At 35.2% G+C, this 25,824-nt stretch overlaps 2 protein-coding genes across 2 annotated transcripts in view; one reads left to right on the forward strand and one right to left on the reverse strand.

The window, feature by feature from the left end:
• Positions 1–22,049, reverse strand: part of LOC136815896 (cadherin-related family member 1-like) — a 30,838-nt gene extending 8,789 nt beyond the window's left edge. The window contains exons 1-12 of the mRNA XM_067072345.1: positions 21,846–22,049; positions 7,660–7,746; positions 5,591–5,736; positions 5,107–5,166; positions 4,747–4,842; positions 4,143–4,241; positions 3,463–3,564; positions 2,772–2,903; positions 2,174–2,356; positions 1,580–1,768; positions 1,116–1,244; positions 296–445 (exon numbers count right to left, since the gene is read on the reverse strand). Of these exons, the coding sequence (XP_066928446.1) occupies positions 296–445; positions 1,116–1,244; positions 1,580–1,768; positions 2,174–2,356; positions 2,772–2,903; positions 3,463–3,564; positions 4,143–4,241; positions 4,747–4,842; positions 5,107–5,166; positions 5,591–5,736; positions 7,660–7,746; positions 21,846–21,930 (1,458 nt within the window). The 5' untranslated portion in view covers positions 21,931–22,049. The remainder of the gene's footprint in view (positions 1–295; positions 446–1,115; positions 1,245–1,579; positions 1,769–2,173; positions 2,357–2,771; positions 2,904–3,462; positions 3,565–4,142; positions 4,242–4,746; positions 4,843–5,106; positions 5,167–5,590; positions 5,737–7,659; positions 7,747–21,845) is intronic.
• The window catches only part of LOC136815908 (serine-rich adhesin for platelets-like), a 43,816-nt gene continuing 39,884 nt past the window's right edge, over positions 21,893–25,824 (forward strand). The window contains exon 1 of the mRNA XM_067072361.1: positions 21,893–21,975. The gene's annotated coding sequence lies outside the window, so the exon portion shown is untranslated. The remainder of the gene's footprint in view (positions 21,976–25,824) is intronic.

Below are 25,824 nucleotides of genomic sequence, written 5' to 3' on the forward strand. Positions count from 1 at the left end.
GTGTGAAGTATACGAGTTGTTTTTTTCGATCGATAATATTTATTTTTTTGGAGATGGGTTGATGGAGATACTCTTGGGAATAGCTCAGATAGTTTTCGAGCAGACGAAGATAGACTAATTCTAAAAGGTTTCTAGTGTTGTTTTAATCTATTGGGTTTCCCCTTTCATTCTTGGCTATCACATAAATTTCAGACACTGCGTGAGAAAAACAGAACAGTTGCTAAAGATTAATTGTGTGTTTTTAAGTACATAGTGGCAAAGAATAGTCCTCCAAAGTTTTTTAAGATATTCTTACCTTAACGATGGTAGTATTGAGCGGTGAATTTTCAGGGACACTTGACAGATATATCTTCTTTTTGAATACAGGTTTGTGATCATTCTTATCATGGACAATGATGTCAACCTGTGTTTTGGCTTCTGGTTGCCCTGCTTGTGTGGCGATCGCCTGATGGATACAAAGAACGAAAAGGTAAGTTTATTTTTACATTTTCTATGAATTTTTCTAGTAATGGGAATGTGCCAATGTTAAGGGTCTCCTTTTCAGGCTTTGAAAAGTTTCAAGTTTCAATCTCACAATTGCACTGAATTTACAAAAAAGTATTTGACGTGGCAACATATTGTCATTTTGGTAACTTTTCAGGAGTATGAAAACTTGGAAAAAAATCTTCAAATTTTAAATCAGAGAGTATTCTTTTTTCTTATATTCCTTTATATGCTACTCCTGTTTACCAACGTGGTAAATTTTTAATTTTTAATCAGATACGCCACTATAAAGGTTGAAAATCACCTTTTACACGTTTTTTATACGAAAAACTTTATAAACTTTATTCAGCTTCGGTGGCCATGAACAAGAACAAGTAAAGAACAAGTTAAGAACATTTTAGGGCTTCACAGACTCCTAAACATCCAATTTCTTAGAAAATATGCACAAAATACTCACAGTACGGTTAAGAAGAAAAAATCTAAGAACATCCGAAGGCTTTAAAAATTTTAGATGCTCTTATTATAAATAGAACGTGTACTCACGTAGAAACGATAAACCTACGCTCTCCTTATGAAATCTTTAATCAGATCCGACACAGGGTTATAAAGTTATAAAATCAACTTTGACTCACATAGAAACGATAAAGGTATTTCTTCTCACGATCAGTGTCACCATTGACAAAGATATCGCCCTCTTCGTTGATTCGAAACATTTCAGAATCTTTCCCTTCCAATCTGTAAGTGAACTTAGCGTGCTCTCCCTGAAAATAACAATGATAATCGAGTTTAGATACACGATATATAGTGTTGACTTGCTTTTCAATTATTATACAACTAAAGGGAGTAAAGATTTTCTTTGGGTTGGATAAAGACTTTACTTATCCGAGCCAAGGGCATGAAAGTTAGAATTCAACTCACAATTAGCTGAATGCTTTGAGTTTTCAAAATTCCATCAGGCTGAAATGTTCCACACTTGTCTTTGATGATTGATTATAAAGGGGTACTTATTCATTAAAAATATATATGAAGCCTTTGAGTTGTATTTTGCCAAATCAACTATAAGGCCTGGAAATGAAAGAAAAATTTCGACTATTACCTCATCTCTGTCTACAGCTTTGACAGTTGCTACTCGAGTTCCCGGTGATTCATGTTCAGTCACGTGACCAAGAAAATTATGTTGTGTGAAGATGGGAGGGTTATCGTTGGTATCCTCAACAGTAACTGTTAGTGTGGCTTTCGCTGGTCGGTGCAGTGGGTTGAAATGGCTGTCTTCTTCTTCTTCAGCCTGAAATATAAAGTCGTTTATATTTTCGCTAAATTAGCGGACCAACTTTGCCGCAGAGAATGATAGTCGGCCTTTGATTAGCCTGTACTATACGTCACCCACGTTTTTTCTAGGTAATTAACGCAAGAAACGAGATGAACAATTTCTCGCTAGCCTTTGATGTGCTGCTTACCAAGTCAGATTAAACTACCCATGAGCGTAAGCTTGAAAATATTTTAGTTGGAGTTTGACCCGGAAATTTCAGAAAACAAGGTCTAGCCAAGCCTCCCACTACAAAATCCGTAACGCGTCGTCTGACGAAATGCCGTAATCCAAACCTTACAGATGTTGAACACAGTTTAAGATTTGGTTTAGTGGGAAGGCACTGGCCAGATAATTTAAAAATTGCCAGTGCATATATCTTACTCTTAGCTCCAAATTATAAACCGGAGTTCGTTCACGATCTATGATCCCATTCACAAAGATATAGCCATCCTTGTTGATAGAGAAAATGTTATCTGGATTCGATGCTGGTTCAATTCGGTAAATAATTGGAGAGTTTATTCCTTTGTCTTGATCTTCAGCATGGACTCGCAATAATTTTTGACCCTGAAAAGTAAAATTTCATTGAAAGTAGGTCAATTTTAAAAGGATTTTGATAAAGCACATGGATTAACAGAAAGTTTTGGTGAATGACTTACAGTGTCAAAAGTTTCTCTGTCTCAGGCGGATTTCCGTATCAACGAAGTATACAGAGGCCTTTTCGTCTCAAAATTCTGCTTATTTCACTAAAGTTTCAAGAATATGTGCTAAATTCCTGTGTAAAATCTGTCTTTCCGTCTCGATGAAAAAACCCATGCTTTCACCACTTTACTTAAAAAAAAGATCGTTAAAAAACGGTTCTCCCATACCAAAGTTGCATTCCTCATAGTCAAAACGTGGTAAGGTTTAACCGCATATAGTGTACTACCCTGTAAAGGCTATAAATGCAAAGTTTCGATGCGATGTGAATATGACCACATACCGTATACTCCCCTTCGATGATAGGTTTCGAATAATTGGAATCAAATTTTGCGCCATTATCATCTTCATCAAGAACATTGATGTAAACATTCGTACGCACTTTGTGTACGCCTTTCGATTTTGGGCGACCGTCCTATACAAGGATTAAAATGCAAGATATAACCTAATTTCATTTCACACTCAAAATTTCATTTAATATTTATTCCGAATCTGGATGAGGATAATCAAAGCGGTCCGCCAACATGGGTAAATACCCTATCCCATGGTATTTGGAATGAATACTTGTCGTGCGTGGAGTAATCAAGATCTGCTAGTTATTACCAAGGTAGTGAAATTAGTGACTTTTGGATGAACATCATAAGTGGTCCGCTAACCTTGGTATTTAGAATGAATACGTGTCGTACGTAGAGTAATAAGGATCTGATAGGAGATTAGTTATTTTTATTACGATAGTGAGATATGTGATTTATGTGAGCCCGCTTTTGATGATAATTTGAACTCTATGTGTCAACTCTAAATAGTCTACTTTCCAGTTAGAGCTACAGTTGACACTCTCTAATTCGATTTTCGAGGGGAATTTGACCTTTATCGTATAAGGTAGAGCGTCGTATAATAGTAGAGTGTCAAATTAGAGGGTGTCAGTTGTATACTTATTAGCGTCCAATTTCTTGGAGCACTTAAAAAATACCTACCATTGCGATGACTTCAAGTTTGAAAGATTTAACAGCTTCGTAATCTAATTCTTTTGTTGTTGTGATTTTCCCATTGTATAAATTCATCTTGAAGTATTTCGCCTAAGAAACGTAATAAAGAAAGATAAATTTAACGAATTCTGGCTATTGTAGAAAGAAATTGAAACGAATAAGCCATTTCACAGTCGAAATGAATCATGGGTAATCAGGACTGGTTGTGCCTTAGTAACGGTTAGCTAGACGCAAAAATCTTTAAACTTTTCAAAACTTTAGACCAATAGTAAGTCGTCATTAGCGTGCAGTGGTCCTGATTACCCATTACGCTTTGCGAATGTGAAATGGGGCGCCATGATGAATATAACGTTTTAAGTGACTGACGCCCCTCAAAGATTTTTTTGTTTTTCAAGTCACTTTTATCACCATTAGAAACACTTGCTTTCCTTGAGGTCAGATCTCTGATCTTTACTATACATCGCTATATACTAAACATAACATTGTTATGTACAATGAACTTTATAATAACTATAGCTAACGGATTTTATTGGACTATCCCTCCCCGGATATACAAGGTAACTCCTGGACAAATGGAATCTGAACTATTGTTTGTTACCCCTGAGACAAAATATCCTTCACCAAGAAGTTACAAACTTGTTTCCAAAAATCCCTGGTTTATTTCATACCTCATTCCCTTTAGCAATTGTATAGAATAAGATTCCTGAGGTTGATTTGTCTTTGTCTACCGCTCTGATTTGTGTAACGAACGTCGATCCTGAGAGATTCTAAAAAAGAAAAAAAGTCGAATCTAAGTTGGTAGTTCTATGCTGATGCTTGGTTTTTGAAGAGATAAACTGAAACGGTGGAGTTTACTTTTGAGAATATCTATCAGAATTTAAAGAACTAGAATATTTTATTTCTATTTTCAACTTTGATCTAATATATGTCGTTCTTCCACATTCTTGTTTCTAGGTCCTTTTTTTTCAACTAGTTTAATTAGTAAAAAATGCTCAGATGTGCTGTACTCTCAGGTATCTAAAAGCCGGGGGGGGTTGTAATAAGCGCGCTGGGGCTTAAAAATAAAAATAATAATGTCCTGGGTAGAAAAATTTCGAGCAATCAATTGGCGGGGGACGCTCATTAGGTACCCGAGAGTATTTAGGTGGTAGAATCTTTTCGAAAGAATGGTAAAATTAAGGTCAAACCAACAGACTTTACTCGGGTTTGGTGCTAAAAGGTTACTCGTGAGAATGGGAAAATAAGATCCAACCAACAGACCGTTGAGCCTACCTCAGTCAGGTTGACGACTTTGTCGGTGCTTTCAGGTGTGAAGACTGGCGGGTTGTCATTGATATCGTTGATGATAATATCCACTTTTTGATAAGACTGTAATTATAAAAAAAACAATAATGGTCCGTCCATCGAGCTATCGCGTTGGAATCTTAGGTTACCGTAGCGGTTTCGATCCCCGGTTCGCACCAACTCGGTGAATATATAGATTGAATAAGGTTATCTGATCTAAGAAGTAAATAACTGGGAGCTGAGAGTAGGTGCTCTATCTCAGCATTCTATATCTCCCAGGTATAAGATCAACAGAGAACGAAACCATGCTTCACTCTAAAGGAAAACGAAACTTTAATAACATCTAACCTTTTGACTAGGGTTTCTTCCTTCTGCAGCCACGATTTTAAAAGATATAACATTATTGTCCTAGAAAACAGTATGAGTTTAAAGTTAGTTAACATTAGAAGTATAAGGTTGGTTTGAATAAGATGCACTTTTAAGTAAAAAAAAACACTAGAAGAAAACGAGAATCCGTAAAAATGGCTGCCGTTGTTAACCCATTAAGTGCCACTTGAATCATATCGTCCGATAGTCTGGAGCTAGGAGCACCTTGAGAAATGCCGCCCTGTTTTTTGACCCGCCCGAATAAAAAAACAAGATCGGCATGTTTTTCTTAATTGGGGTGTGTACGCGCATTTATTGAGATCAAAAAATATTTAAACTTTTGAAGTTGTGGCATTTAGTGGGACTACCCAGCAGGTACACAACAACGTTTTTTCAACGTTCATCTAACGTTATTTAGAGGTTCTGTACGGACTGGGTACTGGGACCAACTGTGCATGGTTCTTACCAAAGATTCTTTGTCAATGATTCTTGCAGTTTTCAAGTCGCCATTTTTGGGATCGATTTGAAAATATCCATTGGTGTCACCTTCGATGGAATAAACAATCTCGTCTCCCTCGTAGTCCGTGGCCGTTGAACGTAAAATGAACGTTCCTAAAACGTACAGGAGGAGAAAAATTTATTATCTCAGTGCTCAAAGGTCTCTAGCGGATTTTCTTCTCGAGTTTATAAAAAGGCTTTATCGGTCTCATACATAATGTTTCCCACGCCTGCAACCGTACAAAATCCTGTTTACATGGCCCCGGCGAGCAATCTTAAAGATAGAGGGCCAAAATTTGAAAAAAAAAAAAAAGATATGGAAGAAAATTTCTCATTTTTTGCACAAACACCCTAAAAATGCTATGTAACCTTTTCCTAAACATCGGAAAATTAACATGAAAAAGCGAGGTTTTTAAGTTCAATTTTTTAAGGTTTTTTAAGGTTTTTATTTGGGGAGTTTCTAAACATCGACCAGAAATGGCGACCACGACCAGCGACCACGACCGGCGACCAGATAAATTTGGGTTATCGAGTTTACCTGCTCTCTCCACCGTAGAGAACGTCCAAATCGAGTCCTGATGTGGCTTTCAAATAAACCACTGAGCACGTGGCTGAGAATTACTCTAGCTAGAGAATACTAAAAGTGACTTTTGACGTTACCAGTCATTTTCTAGACAAAGTGACACTTTTTGACAAAAATATTGACAGGGTAATTAAGTGTGATGCCTGTAAACTTTATTACACCAAATATTTTAATTGTACCGAATGAGATGCCTTTATTATGAATAGATAGAAATTGTCAGTAGGAAAAAGCTGGGAAGGCCAGTTTTAGAGATTTCAATCTCATCAATTATTATATTGTCCTTACATTGCCAAAATGACTTATTTTGACAAAATAATGATCTGATGATCAAATTTAAAGCTTCCTAAATAAATTCCAGCACAAATTTTGTCACCAATTAATTTGATGCCGAAAATACAAAAGGATAGAAATTGACACTCTATTCAAGCTCCAAGAGCGTTGAAATGGCTGCTCTACACGTTTTGCACGTGGCTTTGTAATCACTGTAGGTGAGACAGGGGTGAGCTTTACTCTTCAATTCGATAAATAAATGATCATAAGAGAAAGACTCTACGGTGGAGAAAGAGGAAAAACTCGATAACCCAACTTTATCTGGTCGCCGGTCGTGGTCGCTGGTCGTGGTCGCCATTTCTGGTCGATGTTTAGAAACTCCCTTTTATTTGATCTGTTTTAAAGATTTTGAAGATATTTTCCCCTAGATGGGGCCCATGATTTGGGACTGGGAAGGGCACTGTTGACTTAATAATATCCGCGATAATATTTTTATTGTAGTGTAAGAGTGTGACAATCACATGTTTGGTAGCGTGAGTCACTGACCAAATAAAGTTGTTTTTTTAACCGATACATCAATGAATTCTGGTTGACATCAATCAGAGAATTTTGAATAATTTATGAGTTGATTGATTGTGGCTTTTTACCGCTATTCTCATAAAGTAATTAAGTAAAGGCTGTTCTTTTACCCGACTTTATATTTTTTAGATATTATTTAGTCTAGGAACAGACTGTTCTTGCATAAAATGAAGAATATTAGGTTACGAGGACAATTCAAAACAATAGAATTTTATTTTTCGCTACAGGATTAAATGACCCTACCCAGAAACACCGGAAAAATATAAAAAGTGTGTATCATAAAAATTCAAAAACGGTTAAAAAACTGGTTGCCAATTGGTCTTTTTTCTGTCTTTCCGTACATAATGTACACTCTCTTATTCGACTTTCTACTATTCGATAATATTGAAAGCCACCCGTTAACAAGAAGCTCTCCTAAACGACGCTTTATTAATCGTTACATTCCATTATTCGATAATATTGAAAGTCACCGTCAACAACAAACTCTCATAAACGGCACTCTACTATTTGATACGGTCCCTTATTCGATGAAAATCCAATTCCCCTTGGAAATCGAATTAACGTACTAGAGCATCAACTGACAAAAAAACTTTAAAATATCTTACCAACTGGTTGCTCTTCGTTGATCGATTTCGCTCGCTTCTCTTGACTGAATTGTGGTAATCGGTTGGTCTTTGCTCCACCTATAATCCCTACAAGGATAATTAACCACAATGCTTTGCAATGAGAAGACATTCTTTTTATTGCTGATACAGATACGTGTATAACATTCAATGTATCCCAGAATGCCGTTTTTCCGCGCCGTGTTTTATTGGTTTTACTTGTACTTTTGATTTTTTTGACTAAAATTTATTCAGAAGAAAGGTGTATTTATGTACAAAAGTTGGTCACAAAAATTTGGCCAAAAATTTCATAAAAACTCAATCTTTTCATTGATTTTTTTTAAACTCAAGGTTCTTAAAACCTTCCTTCGCTGCCATTATTTTCAATACATAATTTTTTTTTCAAAACTGCAACAATTATGTTTAAAGCCAAGGAACTTGTACCACTGGCGGATTTAAGACAATAGGGCAAGTACGTCGGAAACAATATGCGAAGAAGTGCAACAATATGTAATAAAATTAAAATCACAAATCTCTTCCCCTGATAATCTCGACGTGGTCTAAAACCGCCTATGCTTGTCAAGACTTTGCTTCTCAACTGCCTATTAGCTCCTCAATAAGCTGCGATATCCAACTGTCAAAAAAACAAAACAAAAGATATCCCCCATGTGAAAGTGCTTTTTAACAGTTGATTTTTCGCGGTTTCTTCATTAAGTTAAATTTCTTAAGAACATGTATATTTACTTAATTTCTGATGTGATTTTCATAGGTTTATCTTAATATACAACATGTGTCTAAACGGAGTGCTTAGGTTTCCTCTATTTGGCGTGATTTCTCTTTCAAGTTTGCAAAATTTTGTTTAAGTTTGTTCGGTGTTCGGGTTTTAACTGCTTTTTAAAGTTGAATTATTTGATCAAATCTCAGTCAAAATATGTAGTCTTTTTCACCCATTCTAGTGACTGATATATTTTACCTTAGATCTTGAACTCGTGCTTTCATTCTTAGATGGTTGCCAAAGTCTGGAATTACCTTTAAATCAAATAAAGTCTATTCTATTCGAGAGTGAGGGGAAGAAAGGACCTTATTCGCAGCAATCTAAAATCTTACAAAAACGAAGTTTTTCAATTTTGTCAGTGGGTCCAATTGACCCTAAAGTGACTCTAAATGGGTCCAGGGCACTCAGTTGTGACTCTCGAGTCCAACCCTGACCCTAACTGGTAGTGACCCAATAAGCGACAAATACGTCACTAAAGAACGTCACATTCCCGTCTAATCAATAAAAGGGATTTGGCCGTCCAGAACCCCGACCGAAAAAGTGAGTCCACCCCACCCGGATTATTTGACTTGGTTCTAGCCATTAAATATCCACTACCGGTTGAAAATTACGCATGCGCAGTATTATGAAATAGAATTGCGAGAAAGGTCCTTACTCCCTGTGGAGTATACAATCCGACGAAAATAAGGATAGCATTTTAGGCAAACGTTTGCGGTGAACATAACCCAGCTGGCACACAACGTTGTTTTAACGTTCATCTAACGTTATATGGACGTTGTGAACGTTAGATAAACGTTGAAACAACGCTGCGTGCCAGATGGGTGGTAGACTGATTACCGCCTTCTAGTAAAACTGATCATTTATAAGTGTAGAAGAAGTGTAATGAAGCTAATTGTTTGCGGTAAAACTTTTTAGCTAAGAATTGAATCAGTTGCAGATGCAGGGCAAGGTCAGTTAGGGAAAGGTACTTCACAACGCGTCTATGTAACATCCGTAGTGTCCAATTAGCACGCCTTAAAGGTATAATGAATGACCAAAAGCAGTATACTTTAATGTCAATCGAGCCAAAATGTTATATTGCACGACGTGTTTAAAATAATTAAGCTCCAATGGAATCTTAGAATGATGAAGTAAAAAAATATTGGCTTCTCTGTTAAAAGCCAACAAGCATAACAATAAAGCCAGCATACAACCACCCAGACGATCCAATATCGTGTACTAAAGTCAACTACATTAAAATCAGATTCAGATTTTCTATTCTACTTTTAAACATATGTCCCTCACTTAATTAGTTAATATCATTAAAAAGAAAAGTATCTAATTACAGCTTCCCTTCACGCGCCAATCGAGCCGTATGTCGGCTTCGAGAAGCAAAAAAATCAAATTTTCGGCTAATATAAAACAATGGGTATTGTATTAAAAATTGTTCGTTAATTACCCATTAATTTCTGAGCATAAAACAAACTCATTATAACAAGCAATAGATGTATTGAATTTCGACTCATAAAAACAGCATTAAAATTTAATAACTTTGATACAGTAAAACTGTTATACTAATGTAGCCTACTTTTTGAATTGATATAAAAATCTCATGTTCGCACACTGATTCATTTTTTATGAGGTTTTTACGACTTGCTAAACAGATGCTTCAAATATAGAAAGGATTGAAAACAAGTCAATTAGAACAAAAGCTTTGTGTGGTTTGTTAGAGAGATGAGTTTAGAAAAAAAAATCTGAATTTGCTTTTTTGCGGGAAATCTGACTTCCAGATGTTGTTTTCTCAAAGTGAAAAAAAATTATCGCGTAAAAAGAAAACTTTTGGAACAAAATTGGAAAAATCTTTTGAAATTTTTCCCTATGAAAAATTTATTTTATTTTATTTTTCATTTAACACCTGATTTTATTTGACTTATATTTACTGAAAGAATAATTTAGTTGTTTGGAAGCTTGTTTAACCCTTTGAGTGCCAGGGTCTTTTTTTCTAATTTTTTTTTGAAAAATCGCTAGTTCAAACTTTAAGGGCTTATATCTCCTGATCTAGAAGAAATTAGAAGCTCGTATATAGCTCGTTGGATAGCTTAGAGTCTCTTCTTTCTTTTGGGCGCCTTCGGCGCCGCCCGATTTAGGAAGGGCGTGGTGGGCGGCGGCCAAGGGGGGGGGGGTAGGTTAGGGAATTAAAGCAGTCAGGCCCGCTGCGCGGACCTGACTGAACTGATGAAAAGGTGCCCAGTGGTAAAATTTCAAATCAATTCACTAGAAGACAGAATAAAGTAAAACAGGGCCAAATTTGGAGGTTCTTGGATCACTCGTTGACCAAAAATAGTCAAAAAACGGTCAGAATCTCAAAAAAGTGAATTTTTGTCAATTTTTTGCATTTTTTTGACTTTTTTGCTTAAAATTTCGCTGGAAAGACTCACTTTTGAATTTTTTTTTGCTTGACCATAAAGGACAACCTAATTCCTACGAGTTCGACCAAAAATAACGATTTCTAACTCAAACTGGGCATTACAGGAGGGCTTCGCCCTCCTATATAGCCCATGTCGTATATATACGACATCGGCACTTAAAGGGTTAAGAACAGATCGTGAAATTGGATTATAATCAGTCGTACAGTGTGTTCTTCCATAAAGGATTTTCCCAGGGAATTACTTATTCTTTTTTTATTCTTGCTTTGTTCTTTGGAAGAAATTTCGACCTTTGTTGTTGTAGTGTATCTTTTTTTGTATCTTTAAAAAACTTGGAAAAACTTGTCAAAAAACAATGACAAAATACAATTTTATCAACTTCATAAAGGGTAAACTCCCCCCTCCTTTATAGGGGCAGGGGGTTTCTGGGAGTTCACGATTCCGCTATTCCATCTGTTTCCCCGCAATTTTCAATTTCCGTCACACCGTCCGTCCCGTCGAAGCGAGTATCAGATTTTCAATCTTTTTAAATGCAAGATGCCATTAATTAGCAAATCAGCTGTTAATTATACTTGCGTCTGTTTTAAATACTGTCGTGTAATTATTTATGGTCATTTATCATAGTTGATTTAATGATAAACTTGAGATTAATTTTCGATGAAGCTAAATCAGAACCAATCTAACGCATCTTTTCATCTTCTGCTACAAGCTTGACCGTAAAATTTAACTGTTAAAATCATCACCCACTAATTTTTTAATACACTTCATGAATCAAAAATGAATTGTTAAGCTTTACAAGGTGTTGTACGTTTTTTATAAGACCATACTTTATAAGAACATAAGACTTCGATGGGTAAAATATTAAGAACAAGTTAAGAACATTTTAAGGCTTCTCGGTCTCTAAAACACCCAATTTCTTAGGAAAATGCACAAAAATAAGAACATTTTAATAACATTTTTAGGCTTATAACTCAAAAATTTAACAATATCCACCCGAAGGCTTGAAAAATTTTGGATGCTCAAACGAAAAAAAACTCTAAAAATCACCACTCACTATAAATTTGTATGCAGTTCATGAATCAAAGATGGATGTAAGCTTTACAAAGTGTTACATCTTTTAACAATTGGGAAAAATAATACATTTCTATACACGTTTTTTATAAGAACATCTAACATGTTCTTAACATGTTCTTATTTTCACCATCTTTTAAGTAGTTTTGTCCATTTTCCTAAGAAATCGGGTGTTTTAGAGTCCGCAAAGCCTTAAAATGCTCTTAACTTGTTCTTAACATTTTGGCCATCGAAGTCTTATATTCTGATATAGTTTGTTCTTATAAAAAAACGTGTACACGATATTCTTTATTCGTCAATGTGTCATACCAAACCGCAATCAAAGAACCTAGTTCGGGTTAACTACTCGGGTTGCCTCCACTGATGCAAGTTACCCGATCTCACGGTATGAAATAAGCCCTGAATACTAATGTATCAACTACTATCGAACAAAACTTGATTTACAAGCGAAGACATCTAACCAAACGACGTTTGATAGCTTGAACGGTTAACTTGATTTTCTTTGTGATGAACTATATATAGATGAACCCATAGTCTGTGGCCGGGTCAGAAAAAATTTTATTTTCAACTGGCCGGTTTCCGGAAACACTACATTTTTTTTATTTTCGCCCCCTTTAAATTTCTTGTTGTGGGCCCTGGTACCTCACTTCAGGTCAGCTCTCCAGCTAGACCCCTATATGTATTTAACCTCGTATTTAACCTTAAGGGCGCCGTTTTCAAAGTATCTATTACATTAAAGGTCTTTACGTTTTATGTTCCATAAGCCCTACTTTGATTGATAACAGACACCAGTCACCGCAAGAAAGTATCAATCAAGTTTAAAATACATATTGGAAAGATTAAGTTTTAAATCTGTAAGTGTATTCATTCACACTCTACGATTTGACACAATACAAATTATTCAGTACCGATGACATCCGAAAACTTTATATCGCCATACACGTTTTTTTATAAGAACAGCCAAAATTTTTGAAGCGTTTGGATTTTCTTAACTTTTTGAGTTTTATACGTTTTTTTTTATAAGAACAAACTATATAAGAACATAAGGCTTCGAGGCCCAAAAAATTAAGAATATTCTAAGAACATACTAAGGCTTTGGAGACTTAAAAACATGCAATTTCTTAAGAAATTACATCAAAATGCTCAAAAAATGCTGAAAATAAGAACATTTTAAGAACATTTTTAGGCTTCAAATCCAAAAAACTAAGAACATCCGAAGGCTTCGAAAATTTTTGACGTTCTTATAAAAAAAACGTGTAAGCCTAAAAATGTTCTTAACTTGTTCTTAACATTTTGGCCAGCGAAGCTTTATGTTCTTATATAGTTTGTTTTTATAAAAAAAAACGTGCATTGAATGTCTCCAAGAGTTTTATGATGATTACAATTCACCAATCAAACCAAAGGACAATTTCAAATTCATCATACCATTTTGAAGCAGACTGAGTAGCTCCAAGTATTAACACCCAACTAACGTTATATGAACGTTAGCAAAATAGCTATAGCCTTTAAGATTTTAATTTTTTTAGCCTTTAAAAAAGTTATTAGGGTACTTAGATTTATTACAGCTACCCTTTTAATGGAACCATCCTAAAGATCTATGTAAAATGAAATATCTATCTGAATCCCCCTCCCCGAGTATCGTGGGCCCTACTATCCAGAGCTATAGCTACTAAAAGCCTAAAAAAAACATAGTTTAGCTTCCAGGTTAAACGGTCTCGATGATTATCCTAGTATTCATATCACTTTAAAGCCAACCAAACCACCTTACTTAAAGACCTGAAAATAGATCTCGAAAAAAAAATCTCACACGACCAAGAAACCGCCAAGGCCAACCAATGACCTCATCTTAATCTAAACCTTTGACAATTTGACGTCTCTTTATTAAGATGCTTAAGCTCTCTGTAATCCAATACAGACTGTATGGATGCTTTGTAAGAGGTTTTGTTCATTGAATTATACAAAACCAAGTAGAGACAGCTAGGTTGACATTCTACATTTTTGTAACTGAGGAGGAGAGTCGAATATCTCATTTAATGGTTACTGAATTTAAGGTATGACTCTTCCCCGGAGATGAGAGACGCTTTTTTTGCTCAGACTATTGGAGTCAAGATACATAGACTGAGATTCAATTTTTAACAGCAAAGATGAAGTGCTAAAATAGTCAAATTTCTGAAGAAATCTTCAAAAAGTCCCCTCCATCGTGGAGTTGGATTTAACAAGGGTTAACAAGATTCGGAAGTTCTTAAAAAGGGAAAGAGAAGATTTAAAACTTAAATATTAACTTTTGAGAACATAATAGGTGAAAATTATAACGTATTATTTTCTCTCAAAAATTGCTTGTATGTTCGTCAAACTTTTGTTAAAAAGGAAGACCCTCACCTTTAATTGAGGCTAACAAGATATATAAATAAAGAATCTTAAAAGATTTATATAGTGTTTGAATATTATGTACTTTTGGAAGTATGTTTGAATAGTGAAATTAATCAAATCTTATAACGTAACCGAATAAAAAAGATGTTGGTTTATTTTGACCCTCACTCAATTTTCCTCGAAAAAAAAATATTTATAAGAAAATATTTGAGCTGGACCAACAGTCAGGGATTTAACCGCCAACCAGCAGTTTTTAGGCAATCGAAGCCTGTCTTCTTATATAACACCCCTGTGTCACATACCCACTGGGACCCCAGCCCTACTGGAAAATTGACTCGAACTCCCCACTCGAAATTCAATGTCTAAAAGTTGCACTCCAAAACCATCTCCAATGGATTTTTTTACCTTGGAACAATAAAATTTCTATCCCCATTGGGATTTTGATAGGGATTTATATTCCCACTGAAGAAAAAATTTCCACCGGGGCTGTGAGACATGGGTGTTATATAGTTTGATTTTATAAAAAACGTTTATTGCTATATGGTGAATGATTGCATGATTAGATAGTTCGTGCGTTTCCTTAGCCTTTTCATTAGCCTGGGTTTTATTTCGTTTCTTCGCAGTTTGCTGAAATTGACGTCAGAAACTCTGGAGCAACTAACAAAATTAACCTTTTCTTATTATTGAGCGGCTGACGGCAGGATATAAAAGGGTGGTTTACGTACAACAATTTCATTGCTTAAACGTTTTTGATATTGGAAAAAATCATATAAAGCTTCCATGGTCTAAATATTAAGAACAAGTTAAGAACATTTTGGACTTAAAAGGCTTCAAATATTTTAGACTTTTTCAAGAATACGTCTATATAATTAGTTAAGGTTCGCTATCTCTAATCAAATCACTCGCCTTGAGATTCCCTATAATCTGACTTTGTTTATAACACGAAATATTGGCAAAAAAATTAAAAACTTGACGTAGCTCCGTCCGTCTGGTTGTCGAAAATACTTGAGTATCATAACTATCATTACGACATGTATTTTAAATGATTCCTGAAAACCTGCACTGCACAAACGAACGTTATTGATGTTTTTACCAGCTGTGATCCAAACCTATGTATAATACCAGTACATCATTCTGAAATTTTCTAATAAAGATTATTCGGATTTAGTGTCGATAATAGTACCTTCAGAAGCTTCAAAAACTGACTTGCCAACCCGGAAAACATGACCAAAAAGAAACTGGAAAAGCTCCTTTCAGATTCCAATACCGTACTTAGAAAACAACCACATAACCACTTGAAACATTTTCCAGAAATGTATCCCATATTTTGTATAGAAAATATACCAACTGGGTGCAATCTTTGTGGCCCATACAACGAAATATAGATCGAAATAAGAAGCACAGTTATATATTGAAAATTATAGTAAATAAAGAAAAAATTTTCATTTATTTAATTATTAAACTATACTCAAGTTTGACTGTAACTAAAATTAACATATCTCACCCATTGACAAAATAATTTCAAACTTTGATGAGTTTTTTTTTCGACCTGAATAGTTTTGATTCAACAATCAAATTCATTTTGTCATCAAACTCTGTTTGATTGCTTCAATTGGAAAGTGGGAATTTTACTTTTAATAATTTTTTATAAGAACTTTGGGAAGCAAAAATTATCAAAATTGTTCGGTATCTTTTAAATTTAGATATTCATTCACGAGTCTCGTGAACTGAGCTTTCCAACGATACTGTGTAGGTTTTGAATTTTCTAAAATTTTCTGAAATTTTTCACTTTTTCTAAAAATTTGAGTTGGCAATTTAATTAAGCGAAGTTAACCTTTCCTTAGTTCTACTTAAGCCTAAGTTTAGAATCTAAAGTGTGTATTGTATAATTAACATTTAGAAGTGTATCCTATCAATTCAAGACAGACTATATTGTTGCCATTTATTCGAAAGACCATACCACCGTAATTCAGCATGCCTACTTTCAAAAATGGTCTCAAAATGGAAAAGAAATCGACTTAAGATTGTCTTGAATCGAGGCGGGGGCGGGGATATGGTAAGATTGTATGTTGCTTCCCTCTCAATCATAGAGAATGTAATATCTCGTATCAGAACCCTCATAAGAACTTCGCACTCAGTTACTTGTTCTCAGGATGTTCTTATTATTCAAAACACAGGTTATTCATTTTCACAGAATTTGAATGAATCAATAGAAGTTTATTGATTCTTGAATACTATATCATTCGGCGAGAATCGATTTATAGAGGTGAAAAAATGCTATTCTTAGCAGGGAGTCTGCGGTTTCGAAATTATGCACAATCGTGAAAATGGAATGAATAATAAAATTGTGACAGCTATCTAAATGCCAATGTTTATGTAAACTTTTCAGTTGGAACCCTCATAATTTATTTTGAAAAGTCAGCAGTTCTTTGCATGGCAATTCATAAGTCAAACTAACTGGAGACACGAGATCTTAGCTCTAGCAGTTTAGACGGCCCACGTTTCGCCCTGCCTATTCTTATTCATGATATGCAACACTGGAGAGTCTTCTCTTAGAATTTTCAAAAAGTTCAACCCAATACGTCACTTAAACAATAGAAAAAGTGACGTATTGGGTTGAACTTCTCAAAAATTCTTGCAGTGTTGCATATCATGAATTGTGAATCAAAGTAGGCAGATAGTTGGCTGTCTAAAGTCAATGTGTTGCCCTCTTTTGACGTCAATGCAATGTCTTCTTTCAATCTTTTCTAATAAGCAAAGACTTTAATTGCCAACTTTGTGCTCCCTTTTTGCCTACTCAAACAATTATAGAATAGGCAGGGCAGAAAGTTGACCGTCTAAACTAGAGCTTATCTTTTTTGAAATCTCTTAGTACAATTCAGTCTCTGTAACTCGAACACAGAGCGGGATCGAGTAATCGCTCGAGTTGTAGAGGATTCGACTAATAAAAAACGGACAAGAATGGCCACAAAATTATGAAAATAAGAACATGCTTAGAATATTTTTAGGCTTAAGTCTCAAAAAATTAAGAACATCCGAAGGCTTCAAAAATTTTGGATGTTATAAAAAAACCGTGTATTCCAAATACCATGGAGCACCAAGTAAGTGCGCTAGCGTATTTTTCCCATGAATGAAATTTTCGATCGACTTGATAGTGATTTATTAAAATGTGCAAATCACTAATTTCCATAGTAATTTAACACGTGTTTTCACGTTTTGCCTTGGTGACATAGTACAATATTTACTGCTGTGTATGTGTGTTATTGCTGTGTATGTGTGTTTCAAAATTAGAAAATTGTTGACAGCTCTCAAATAAGAATTGAAAATGCTTTTAAATTTCAAGGTCCATATGACACACTTATAAATTAAAAAAGTTGTCAGCATTGTGCTGAGTTGGAGCAAATTTTCTGTCAATTGATTTCCGGACCTTTTTCCTAAAATAGATTTTACCTCCCGCAATGTTTGTTTTAATATTGTGTAATTTGTTTAATGGTCAAATTTCAAAATACACGTTTTTTTTTTATTAGAACACATAAAGTTTGGCTGAGCCTGGATGTACTTATTTTTTTAGAAATTTTCAGCGTCAAATGTTCATGCGTTCTTAATTTTTCAGACTACTCTAAAGCGACAATATCATGCAAAATAAATAGCACTTAAAATTGGTAAAATTTGGACAATATTTGACTCTCGATTTTAGAAAATCCATCCCTAAGTTCGGTTAAAACTGCTTAGGAAAAAATTCTAGTTTCTTGTCATTTTTTCCAAATTAAGGCTGAGCATGTTCTTACGATGTTCTTAATATTTCGACGAATTTCAGCCTCAATGTTCTTAAAACTGGGTTCTAATAAAAAAAAAACCGTGAACTCAATACGGGCTATTTGAAAATTTCTCTGCATCATTTTGTATTTTACATTAATGACCCTGAGATCATTTCCTTAACCCTGTAAGTTTTTTTTCCAAATCACCCACCTCCGAAAAAGGTAAAATTCGCGAAAGTTTCTTCTCGCGATAGTTTGTACGCCTAAAGTAGCGAGTTTTTACTTTTATAGTGACAGAGTGGTTTGGAATAACCTGCAGCTCTGGCCCGCAAAATCAAGTACGGTAAAAGTTCTTATTCGCCGTTGTTCTCAGTGACAGTCAGTCAGTCAGTCAATTAGGATCTAGAAATATCAGAAGCTAACCGTCTCCGTCGCTGAAAAAGACACATACATAAACTCGCTATTCATAGCAAAAGACGAATCAAATTCAAAATTACTCGAAATTCTCGCAAATATTTAATTGATTCCAAAAATTTACGCTTTTCCTTACAGTGTAGTCCCCTCTTGACAATATTTACACCTATCAAATTTCAAGCAAAGAAAAAATTCAATACAGTATATTCAATGTATTAAAGGCAACCGCTTTACAACTTGCGCCTAAAACAATTTCCACCACTTTAGACGTTCGCGAGCTAAAAAAAAAGAAAGAACTAAGGACGCGCATTTCGCGTGATCTTGGAATATTGTATCTTTTAGAAAGATCTTTTCAAAAGATGCTGAAGAAATGAAGCAAACTTGATCGAAAGGTCGATAACGCAATTTTGAATGTTCCTTTTTGTTTTTTTAAAGAATCATTCAGAATTCGTTGCAACTTAATTGAAAAAGGATGCACACGCGATTGAAATACTCATAGTCAGTAATTTTTTGGTTTTATAAGGGGCATTGGATAACCTATAATAACGTGTAATAATCTAATTAGCCCTACTCATTGACTCTTAATATCTACGAAAGGCCAGTTTGAGGTGTTTCAAACGTTAGAAAACTAAATACCTCTCCGATAGCCCTCTTGAAAGTGTCTCCGTAACTTGATTCTGATTAACTTTAGTGTCTCCTTGATACATATACTCACTGCTATGGCAAGAGTTCATTGTCTTGAAGGTGGCTCAAACAGAGATAGTATTTATATTAACTTGTTTGAAACAAAAAGAAATTATTGGTCTCACCGCTAGCCTGTACCAGACTCTTGCTCGTTAAGAAATAAAATAAAGTTCAAAGTATTAAAAATCGCCTGTGATTGGGGTGGTACAGGCTGCACTGTCGGAATAATACAGTTTTAATCCTAGGAAATAGATGGACACAGAACAGATAAATGTATCAACGTGTTTCCTTTGAAAAAAGTTATAAACCCCGCAGAGATAAATCTTTTTCGTGATATCCGTGTGATGTGAAAGCAAAGCCAACCCTTTCCTCTGAAATTATACACCCGGAAATATTAATTAAGCCTCATGCTCAGGACGGAGTTTGAATTATGGATTTCATGCAACTTACCAACTGCTTACAGAGAGATCATTTTTAAAGAAAGGCCTCACCGCGCAAGCGAAAATTTTGAGAAATTCTTAAGTTAAATTTTGTTTTGTCAGCGTAAGAGACGCACCTCTTTCTATGGCATTAAAAAGAATATCTTTGAATATCTTGGGCTTTCTCGAGCACCTTTTTCTATACATTGTTTATAAGAGCAGAAATAAAGGAGAACTTTAAATTGCAATTTTACAATTTTTGCATTCAGCCTTAACCAATATCTAGTGCCTAGGCAAATACCCTACACTTCTTGCCATCGTAGATATATGTATGATCTGCCATTTCCCAAAATCTTTGAAAGGTAGTCTACTTAGAGGCCGGCGTTGCCAAAGGTAATATAAATGTTCAGTCAAAAGCTAAATCGAAAGTCAATTTCCCACAAATATCATGAGATTAAGTTTTCAAAAAATTATGAAATATTTTTTCCGCTCAAACAACAAACTAAGAAAATCATTCTTCAAGATATAAAGAATCGGCACGAAAATTTTCACCGATTAAAATAAAACATTAATACTTAATATTTTTTGATAAATATAAATTTTCACTACTTGGGGATCTATGAAAATTTGAATAATTCTTGACAGCTTTTCTGTATACACTATGTCATTCTGATTTTATACCTTACTTTATTGTAGCCTGTTCTTTTTGGGCTCTGATTAGTTATTACTAGTAAAAACTTTTTTTTCGAATAATTCGTATTCAAATCCTTGTCTCGTTCCCTTTCTGATTGGCTACTCTACTTAACAGTCTACATTTGCCTACCGTAAGAGAGGTCAAGAGGGAACTTTGAAAAGGTTTCACTTTCTTATGCTGTCTAGCTGTAGGGGCGTCTTTTTACCTAAAAAAAGTCACCCTTCTTGACCGCGCGTACATAGATATGATCCATGAATAACACTCGCGGCATAATTGGGATACATTGAATGTTTTATCTGGAACACATTCTAATAAGGGATAAAATGCAGAAGCCTTTACGAATTCAGTTATGATGGGTTTACTGTTTACCATACAAATAAATTAGGTTTTACAAAGAGGTAAAAAGGTGAAATTGGGTGTTAACCATAGATTTATATAGCTCAAAGGACTAGATATCGTGCTTTGGCTGAAAAGTGTGCCGAGGTTAGGTAGGAAATCCTACCTAGGTCACTTGACATTATAATAGAATTTCAGTGCTTGCCCAATCAGAAGCTTCGCAAGTTTTCGAAAACAATGGCAGCAATATTTTTTGCGATATTCACTTTTTTTTTGCTTGAAAGAGCTTAAAGCACGACATCTAGCCCTTCGGGCTTTACAGAAATCTGTGGTGTTAACCTAACGTTAAACAAACGGGAAAGCAATCCGTTAAGCAATATGAATGCTGAAATAATATTTTATTCCAGCCGAGATATAATTGCATATACAGTAGCCTCTCGCTAATTCGAACTTTTATTATTCGAATCTTTCAATACTTCGAATTTATTCCCAGTTCCCATCAAAGGGAAACCCTCACAAATCACTTTCTATTATTCGAATCTTTCAATAATTTGAATTTATTGTCAGTTTCCGTCAGGGGAAACCGCGGACCTTCTCGGACTTACTTTTATTCTTCATTGGACTAAATTGCCATTTGGTGATGGATTTGGCGAAACCCTCGTAAATAGACGATATCGGCTTTCCGAATTCTCCCCGGATGATTGATTACTCATGATGCATTGCGCAAAAGAAATCACGGACGATATTGACTTTCTGTGAATGCATCATGGGTAATAATTCGGGGAGAATTCGGAAAGCCGATATCGTCTATTACTTTATTTTATTCGAAACTTTTTCTAACAAATTATACTCTCATGTTTGAGCTTGAATTAGCGAGAGTTAGCTGTAATAATTTTACCACACTTTTAAGGGTTGATAGACTTATTGATACAAAATGTCATTAGGCCATTCCATTAAATTACCATACAGGGGTCAAAAAAGTCAAAAAACATTTCTTTGAAATGAGTGGATACTTGGAAAATGGCAAAAAAAAATTCATACCTTAGAGTGACGGTGGACGAACTAAGATCTTTTTAGTCTTTGGAATAATGAAAAGAACACCCCTGGGAATTTTTATCGGATTACCCCCTTGAAATGTTCGTTCACCCCCTTGTATGGGTATAAAATAGAATGGCCCATTTTACGGACATCTTGGCGCCCGCCCTAAGTAGGTAGGAAATACATATTCGGATTTCATTAATATTGAAAAAAAAATCTTCTTACCTTTTTCAGCCATGCATTGGAGAACCATGATGAAAACAAGCCATTTGTTGGTAGTACCCAGTCTTCTTCTCAATGTAAACAACATTTTCTACGCAGTCATTGGTTCTTTTGATCAGCCAATGAGAATGAGGTATGGTCTTTTAATTGTTTTTAATTTTTTAATCTGAATGGCTACTGTTTTCACCAGGAAATCAATCCCAATCTAGAATAATAACAATTCAATTTTTCACGTTTTTAGGCTCGCTAGAATAGTAGTGTTATGGCTTGTCAAAACTTGTGTTTGAAGAGTTGGGGGGGAGGGGGGATAAGGTTACTACCTACCATTACGTAGCCTGATAAGAAATACTTATAATTTTCTAACCCGTTAGATGCCGAAAGTTGGTTTTCTCAGTTTCGAGCTTGGTTGTGAAATTATGGTTAGTGGCGGCGGACAAGAGAACGCCCTCGGCCTCAGTCTCACCTTACAGTGTTACTAGACCCAGTCCTCTTCTTGCTTCTTCGAGAGAGAGGGGAGGCGATGAGTGAAGAGTTTCTATTTATAAATCATACTTCATCGTAGAGGTCTCCTGGGATTTTTTTATCAAGCAGACAATGCGCACAGAGTGTACTACGTAGCGATAAACGCAAGACATCAAACAAAAAATCAGGAAAATTCAACACGAGTCATGAAAACCGAACTACCGACGAATGGCGGAAGTATTAGGGTCACTCCTAGAAGGTACAATGAGCTTGTCTAACAAAGGCTCTGTGGTCCCGGCAGCTAGAAAAGTATAACCCACAGGCTTGTCTAACAGAGGCCCTGCGGTATAGACGACTAGAGACTTTATGGTATCTGGGCGGTTTGTCTAACAGAGGCCCGCCTCTTGATGAGAAAATCTAGCCTAGACGTCACAGTCATGTGACCGACCGCAACACCTTCATAAGTGCTTTTCTAATATCTTTTAAATATGTATTTTAAATATTTTTCATAATTTGAGCCAGAGAAGTGCTTGAGCCTACTTTGCAACAGCTCTTTGGAAAAAAAAATCTTAAAATTAGTATTTTGATTCTTTGTATTTTTGCTGAAAATCTTGCGTTAGAAGCTGCGCTAGTTCTCAAGAAATAAAAAAACAGAACTTTTTGCAAGTTGTAACAGTACTTCCAACCACAATAAAGGGTTAATCTAAGTTTCGGGTAATCGGGTAATTGTGAAGCAGTATTTTCCTTTTTTTTTATCACTACAGTAATCTGAAATTTGAACAAAAACGTTTTTATTTTAACCCTTTGTGCGCGCTGTTTTTTTGAAACTCAAAACTTTAAAGTGCCATAAAAGCTTGTAGCTTTTGATTTAGAAGATGGTTTTGGTACCATTAGAAAAGCTATTTTTATATTCTTTCTAAAAGCATTCAGTTAATTGGCCCAGCGCTAGCGAAGGGGCCTTTCAAGAGGAACTTTCCGTGTGTCTGTCCTGTCCTGTCTGTCCGCAGTCCGTGCCGTGTTCTGTTTTTCTGTCCTCTCTCACTCCTGTCCGTGCCATTGTTGCTCTTTTGGTGCGATTCAATCGGGGGCATTCGCATAAAATTTAATCGATTTGCTCGGTTCGTCTTAGGCTGCGTGCTGTAAAGAATATCGATTCTACTGCGGCCGTGGGTTTATTTGCTCCGAACGGAATCCAAGATGGCGCCTGAGAATCACATTTTGGTTGTCGGTCAATGTTTTGATTTCTTTATGGACCTTGAGACTTATAAAGGAAAGTTTACTGTTTCTAATGTTTTTCAATTAGTTAAGTGTAGCTCTGACTTGCACCCGCAGAAGTGGATGCTCATACTTATTGACCTAAAAGCTTTTAAAGACTACCGGGTGACCCACGAAAAAGTTTGGACCTTTCTCGGCGTCTTGAGGCCGAACAAATGTCCCAAAGTGCTCGGAGTTTTGGTATTTAAAAAGTAGATATCCTAACTTAAAATTTGAGCTATCACTTTTTAAATTTGACCAACTAGTTCTCTACTTATGACCTTTTAAACTCAAAATTCACTTTTCGGAAAGTGTAAAAAATACGTAAAAAAGAGGTATTAAATTAATGCAATCAATTAGAAAATATCTTATAAATTGACTTATTTAACGAGTTTTATGACATTAATAATTATTAAAAACACCTTTGAAAGTAGTTTTTGTTTAAAACAAGACTAGTTTTTATCAAAATTGGCACTTTCAAGGAATTTTCTCAAAAACTGTATATCAAAAACGTCTAAAAATACCTAATTTGATACCCTTTTTTTACCTGTTTTTTACACTTTCCGAAAAGTGAATTTTGAGTTTAAAAGCTCATAACTAGGGAACTTGTGCGTCAAATTTAAAAATTAATGGCTCGGATTTTAAGTTAGGATATCTACTTTCTAAATAATAAAACTCCAAGCACTTTGGGACATTTGTTCGGCCTCAAGACGCCAAGAAACGTCCGAACTTTTTCGTGGGTCACCCGGTATTTTGAAGGTTGCATTTTTTACACTGATTTTGCTTGAGGGTTTTCATCAATGTTTTCTCATTATTGTTCAAAATGAAGGTTCAAACACCAACCAGATTATTACAGGTATGTTCTCTTATGTAATGTTTACTACTCTCTTGCTATCTCCTTGATGATTAAAAGGAATCAGGCATTTTATCAGAATAATTTCGTGTGCGAAATGTGTGTTCAGGCTTTTATATTCAACAAAAAAATTTATTCAAACAGCAAGAGGTTGACTAGAATAGCCTCTATTTGTATTGTTGGATATTTTGATACTTTTTCTGCATAAAATTATAGTGAAATTTTATATTTGTTGAGCTTTTTTAAAGGAGTCTCGATCATGCTCAGTTTTTTTAGTTTACATCAGTACATACCATCAGACGACATAATTAATCAAAATTTTCAAAGGTTGCTGCACTAAAACTTAAACTTTGACAACAGGAAATGTTCGACAAATTCGACCAAAACTCGGTTCAACAAAGTTTGACAACAAGAAATGTTTGACAAATTCGACAAAAATTCCGTTCAACAAAGTTGAAAACCAAACAAATTCTTTCAACGGTCACACTCTTTAAGAGAAAACGCAAGTTCAGAAATATGGTTTTTATTTTAGTAAGTGAGGACAGCGATAAATTCAAATGTTCCCACTGTAAATTTTTTGTATATATATACAATATACCGTGTGAAGTCGGGTAACTTGCATCAGTGGAGGTTAACATGCATAGCCCTCAAATGAATGACCTGTCTGGTCCTTAAAATACAAAGTGAAATCATAAACAAAAATGGTAGAGTAGAGCTGCGAGTGAAGCTGCGTAGTTCATTTGTTTGGAAATTTTGCTGCTTTGATTGGTCAGTCATTTGAGGGCTATGCATGTTAGCCTTCACTGATGTAAGTTACCCGATCTCACGGTAGGAGTTCATAATTTCAAAATTTTTGCAACGGCTTGGTAGCACATGCCGGGCTCAGAATCACTGACAAATAACTTTGGTGGTTCGAGGGCTCAAATCTACTGATTTTGAAAAAGTTGTCGCAAGGCATTTTGAGCATTCTCCATGTTGCAGCTTGTATTGCGGTTTTGTCTGATTTTGCAAGTTTCTCCTGGTAAAATTGAACTAAAAAGCTCAAATTTTGTACACAATTTCAGCATATCCAGCATATCATAATGATTAAAAAAATAAACAATAAGGACATCTTAGATACATTTATCTAAGAAATTTAAGCCATTTCAGTCCAAAACGGTCAAAAGGGCTTATCGGCACCACCCTGTCAGACACCATCTTGGAATAGCCTCATTTTGGGAAAAACACTTTCTGAATTATGATCTGCATCTGAAAGTGAGTCACTGTACAAACTTTCAGCCAATAACTCCAAATTGTTCAGTTTTTATGGACATTTTTATATACAAATTTTGCACTTTTTGAGTGCTGCTGTTGAGGTTGCAGCCGCTGTGGTTGCAGGAAATTTTTTTTGAGGCTAGTTTCTTTTTAATTTTA

The sequence above is a fragment of the Clytia hemisphaerica genome, unplaced genomic scaffold (assembly GCF_902728285.1).
Source record: "Clytia hemisphaerica strain Z4C2 unplaced genomic scaffold, Clytia hemisphaerica genome assembly, whole genome shotgun sequence".
In the NCBI taxonomy this organism is placed as follows: Eukaryota; Metazoa; Cnidaria; class Hydrozoa; order Leptothecata; family Clytiidae; genus Clytia; species Clytia hemisphaerica.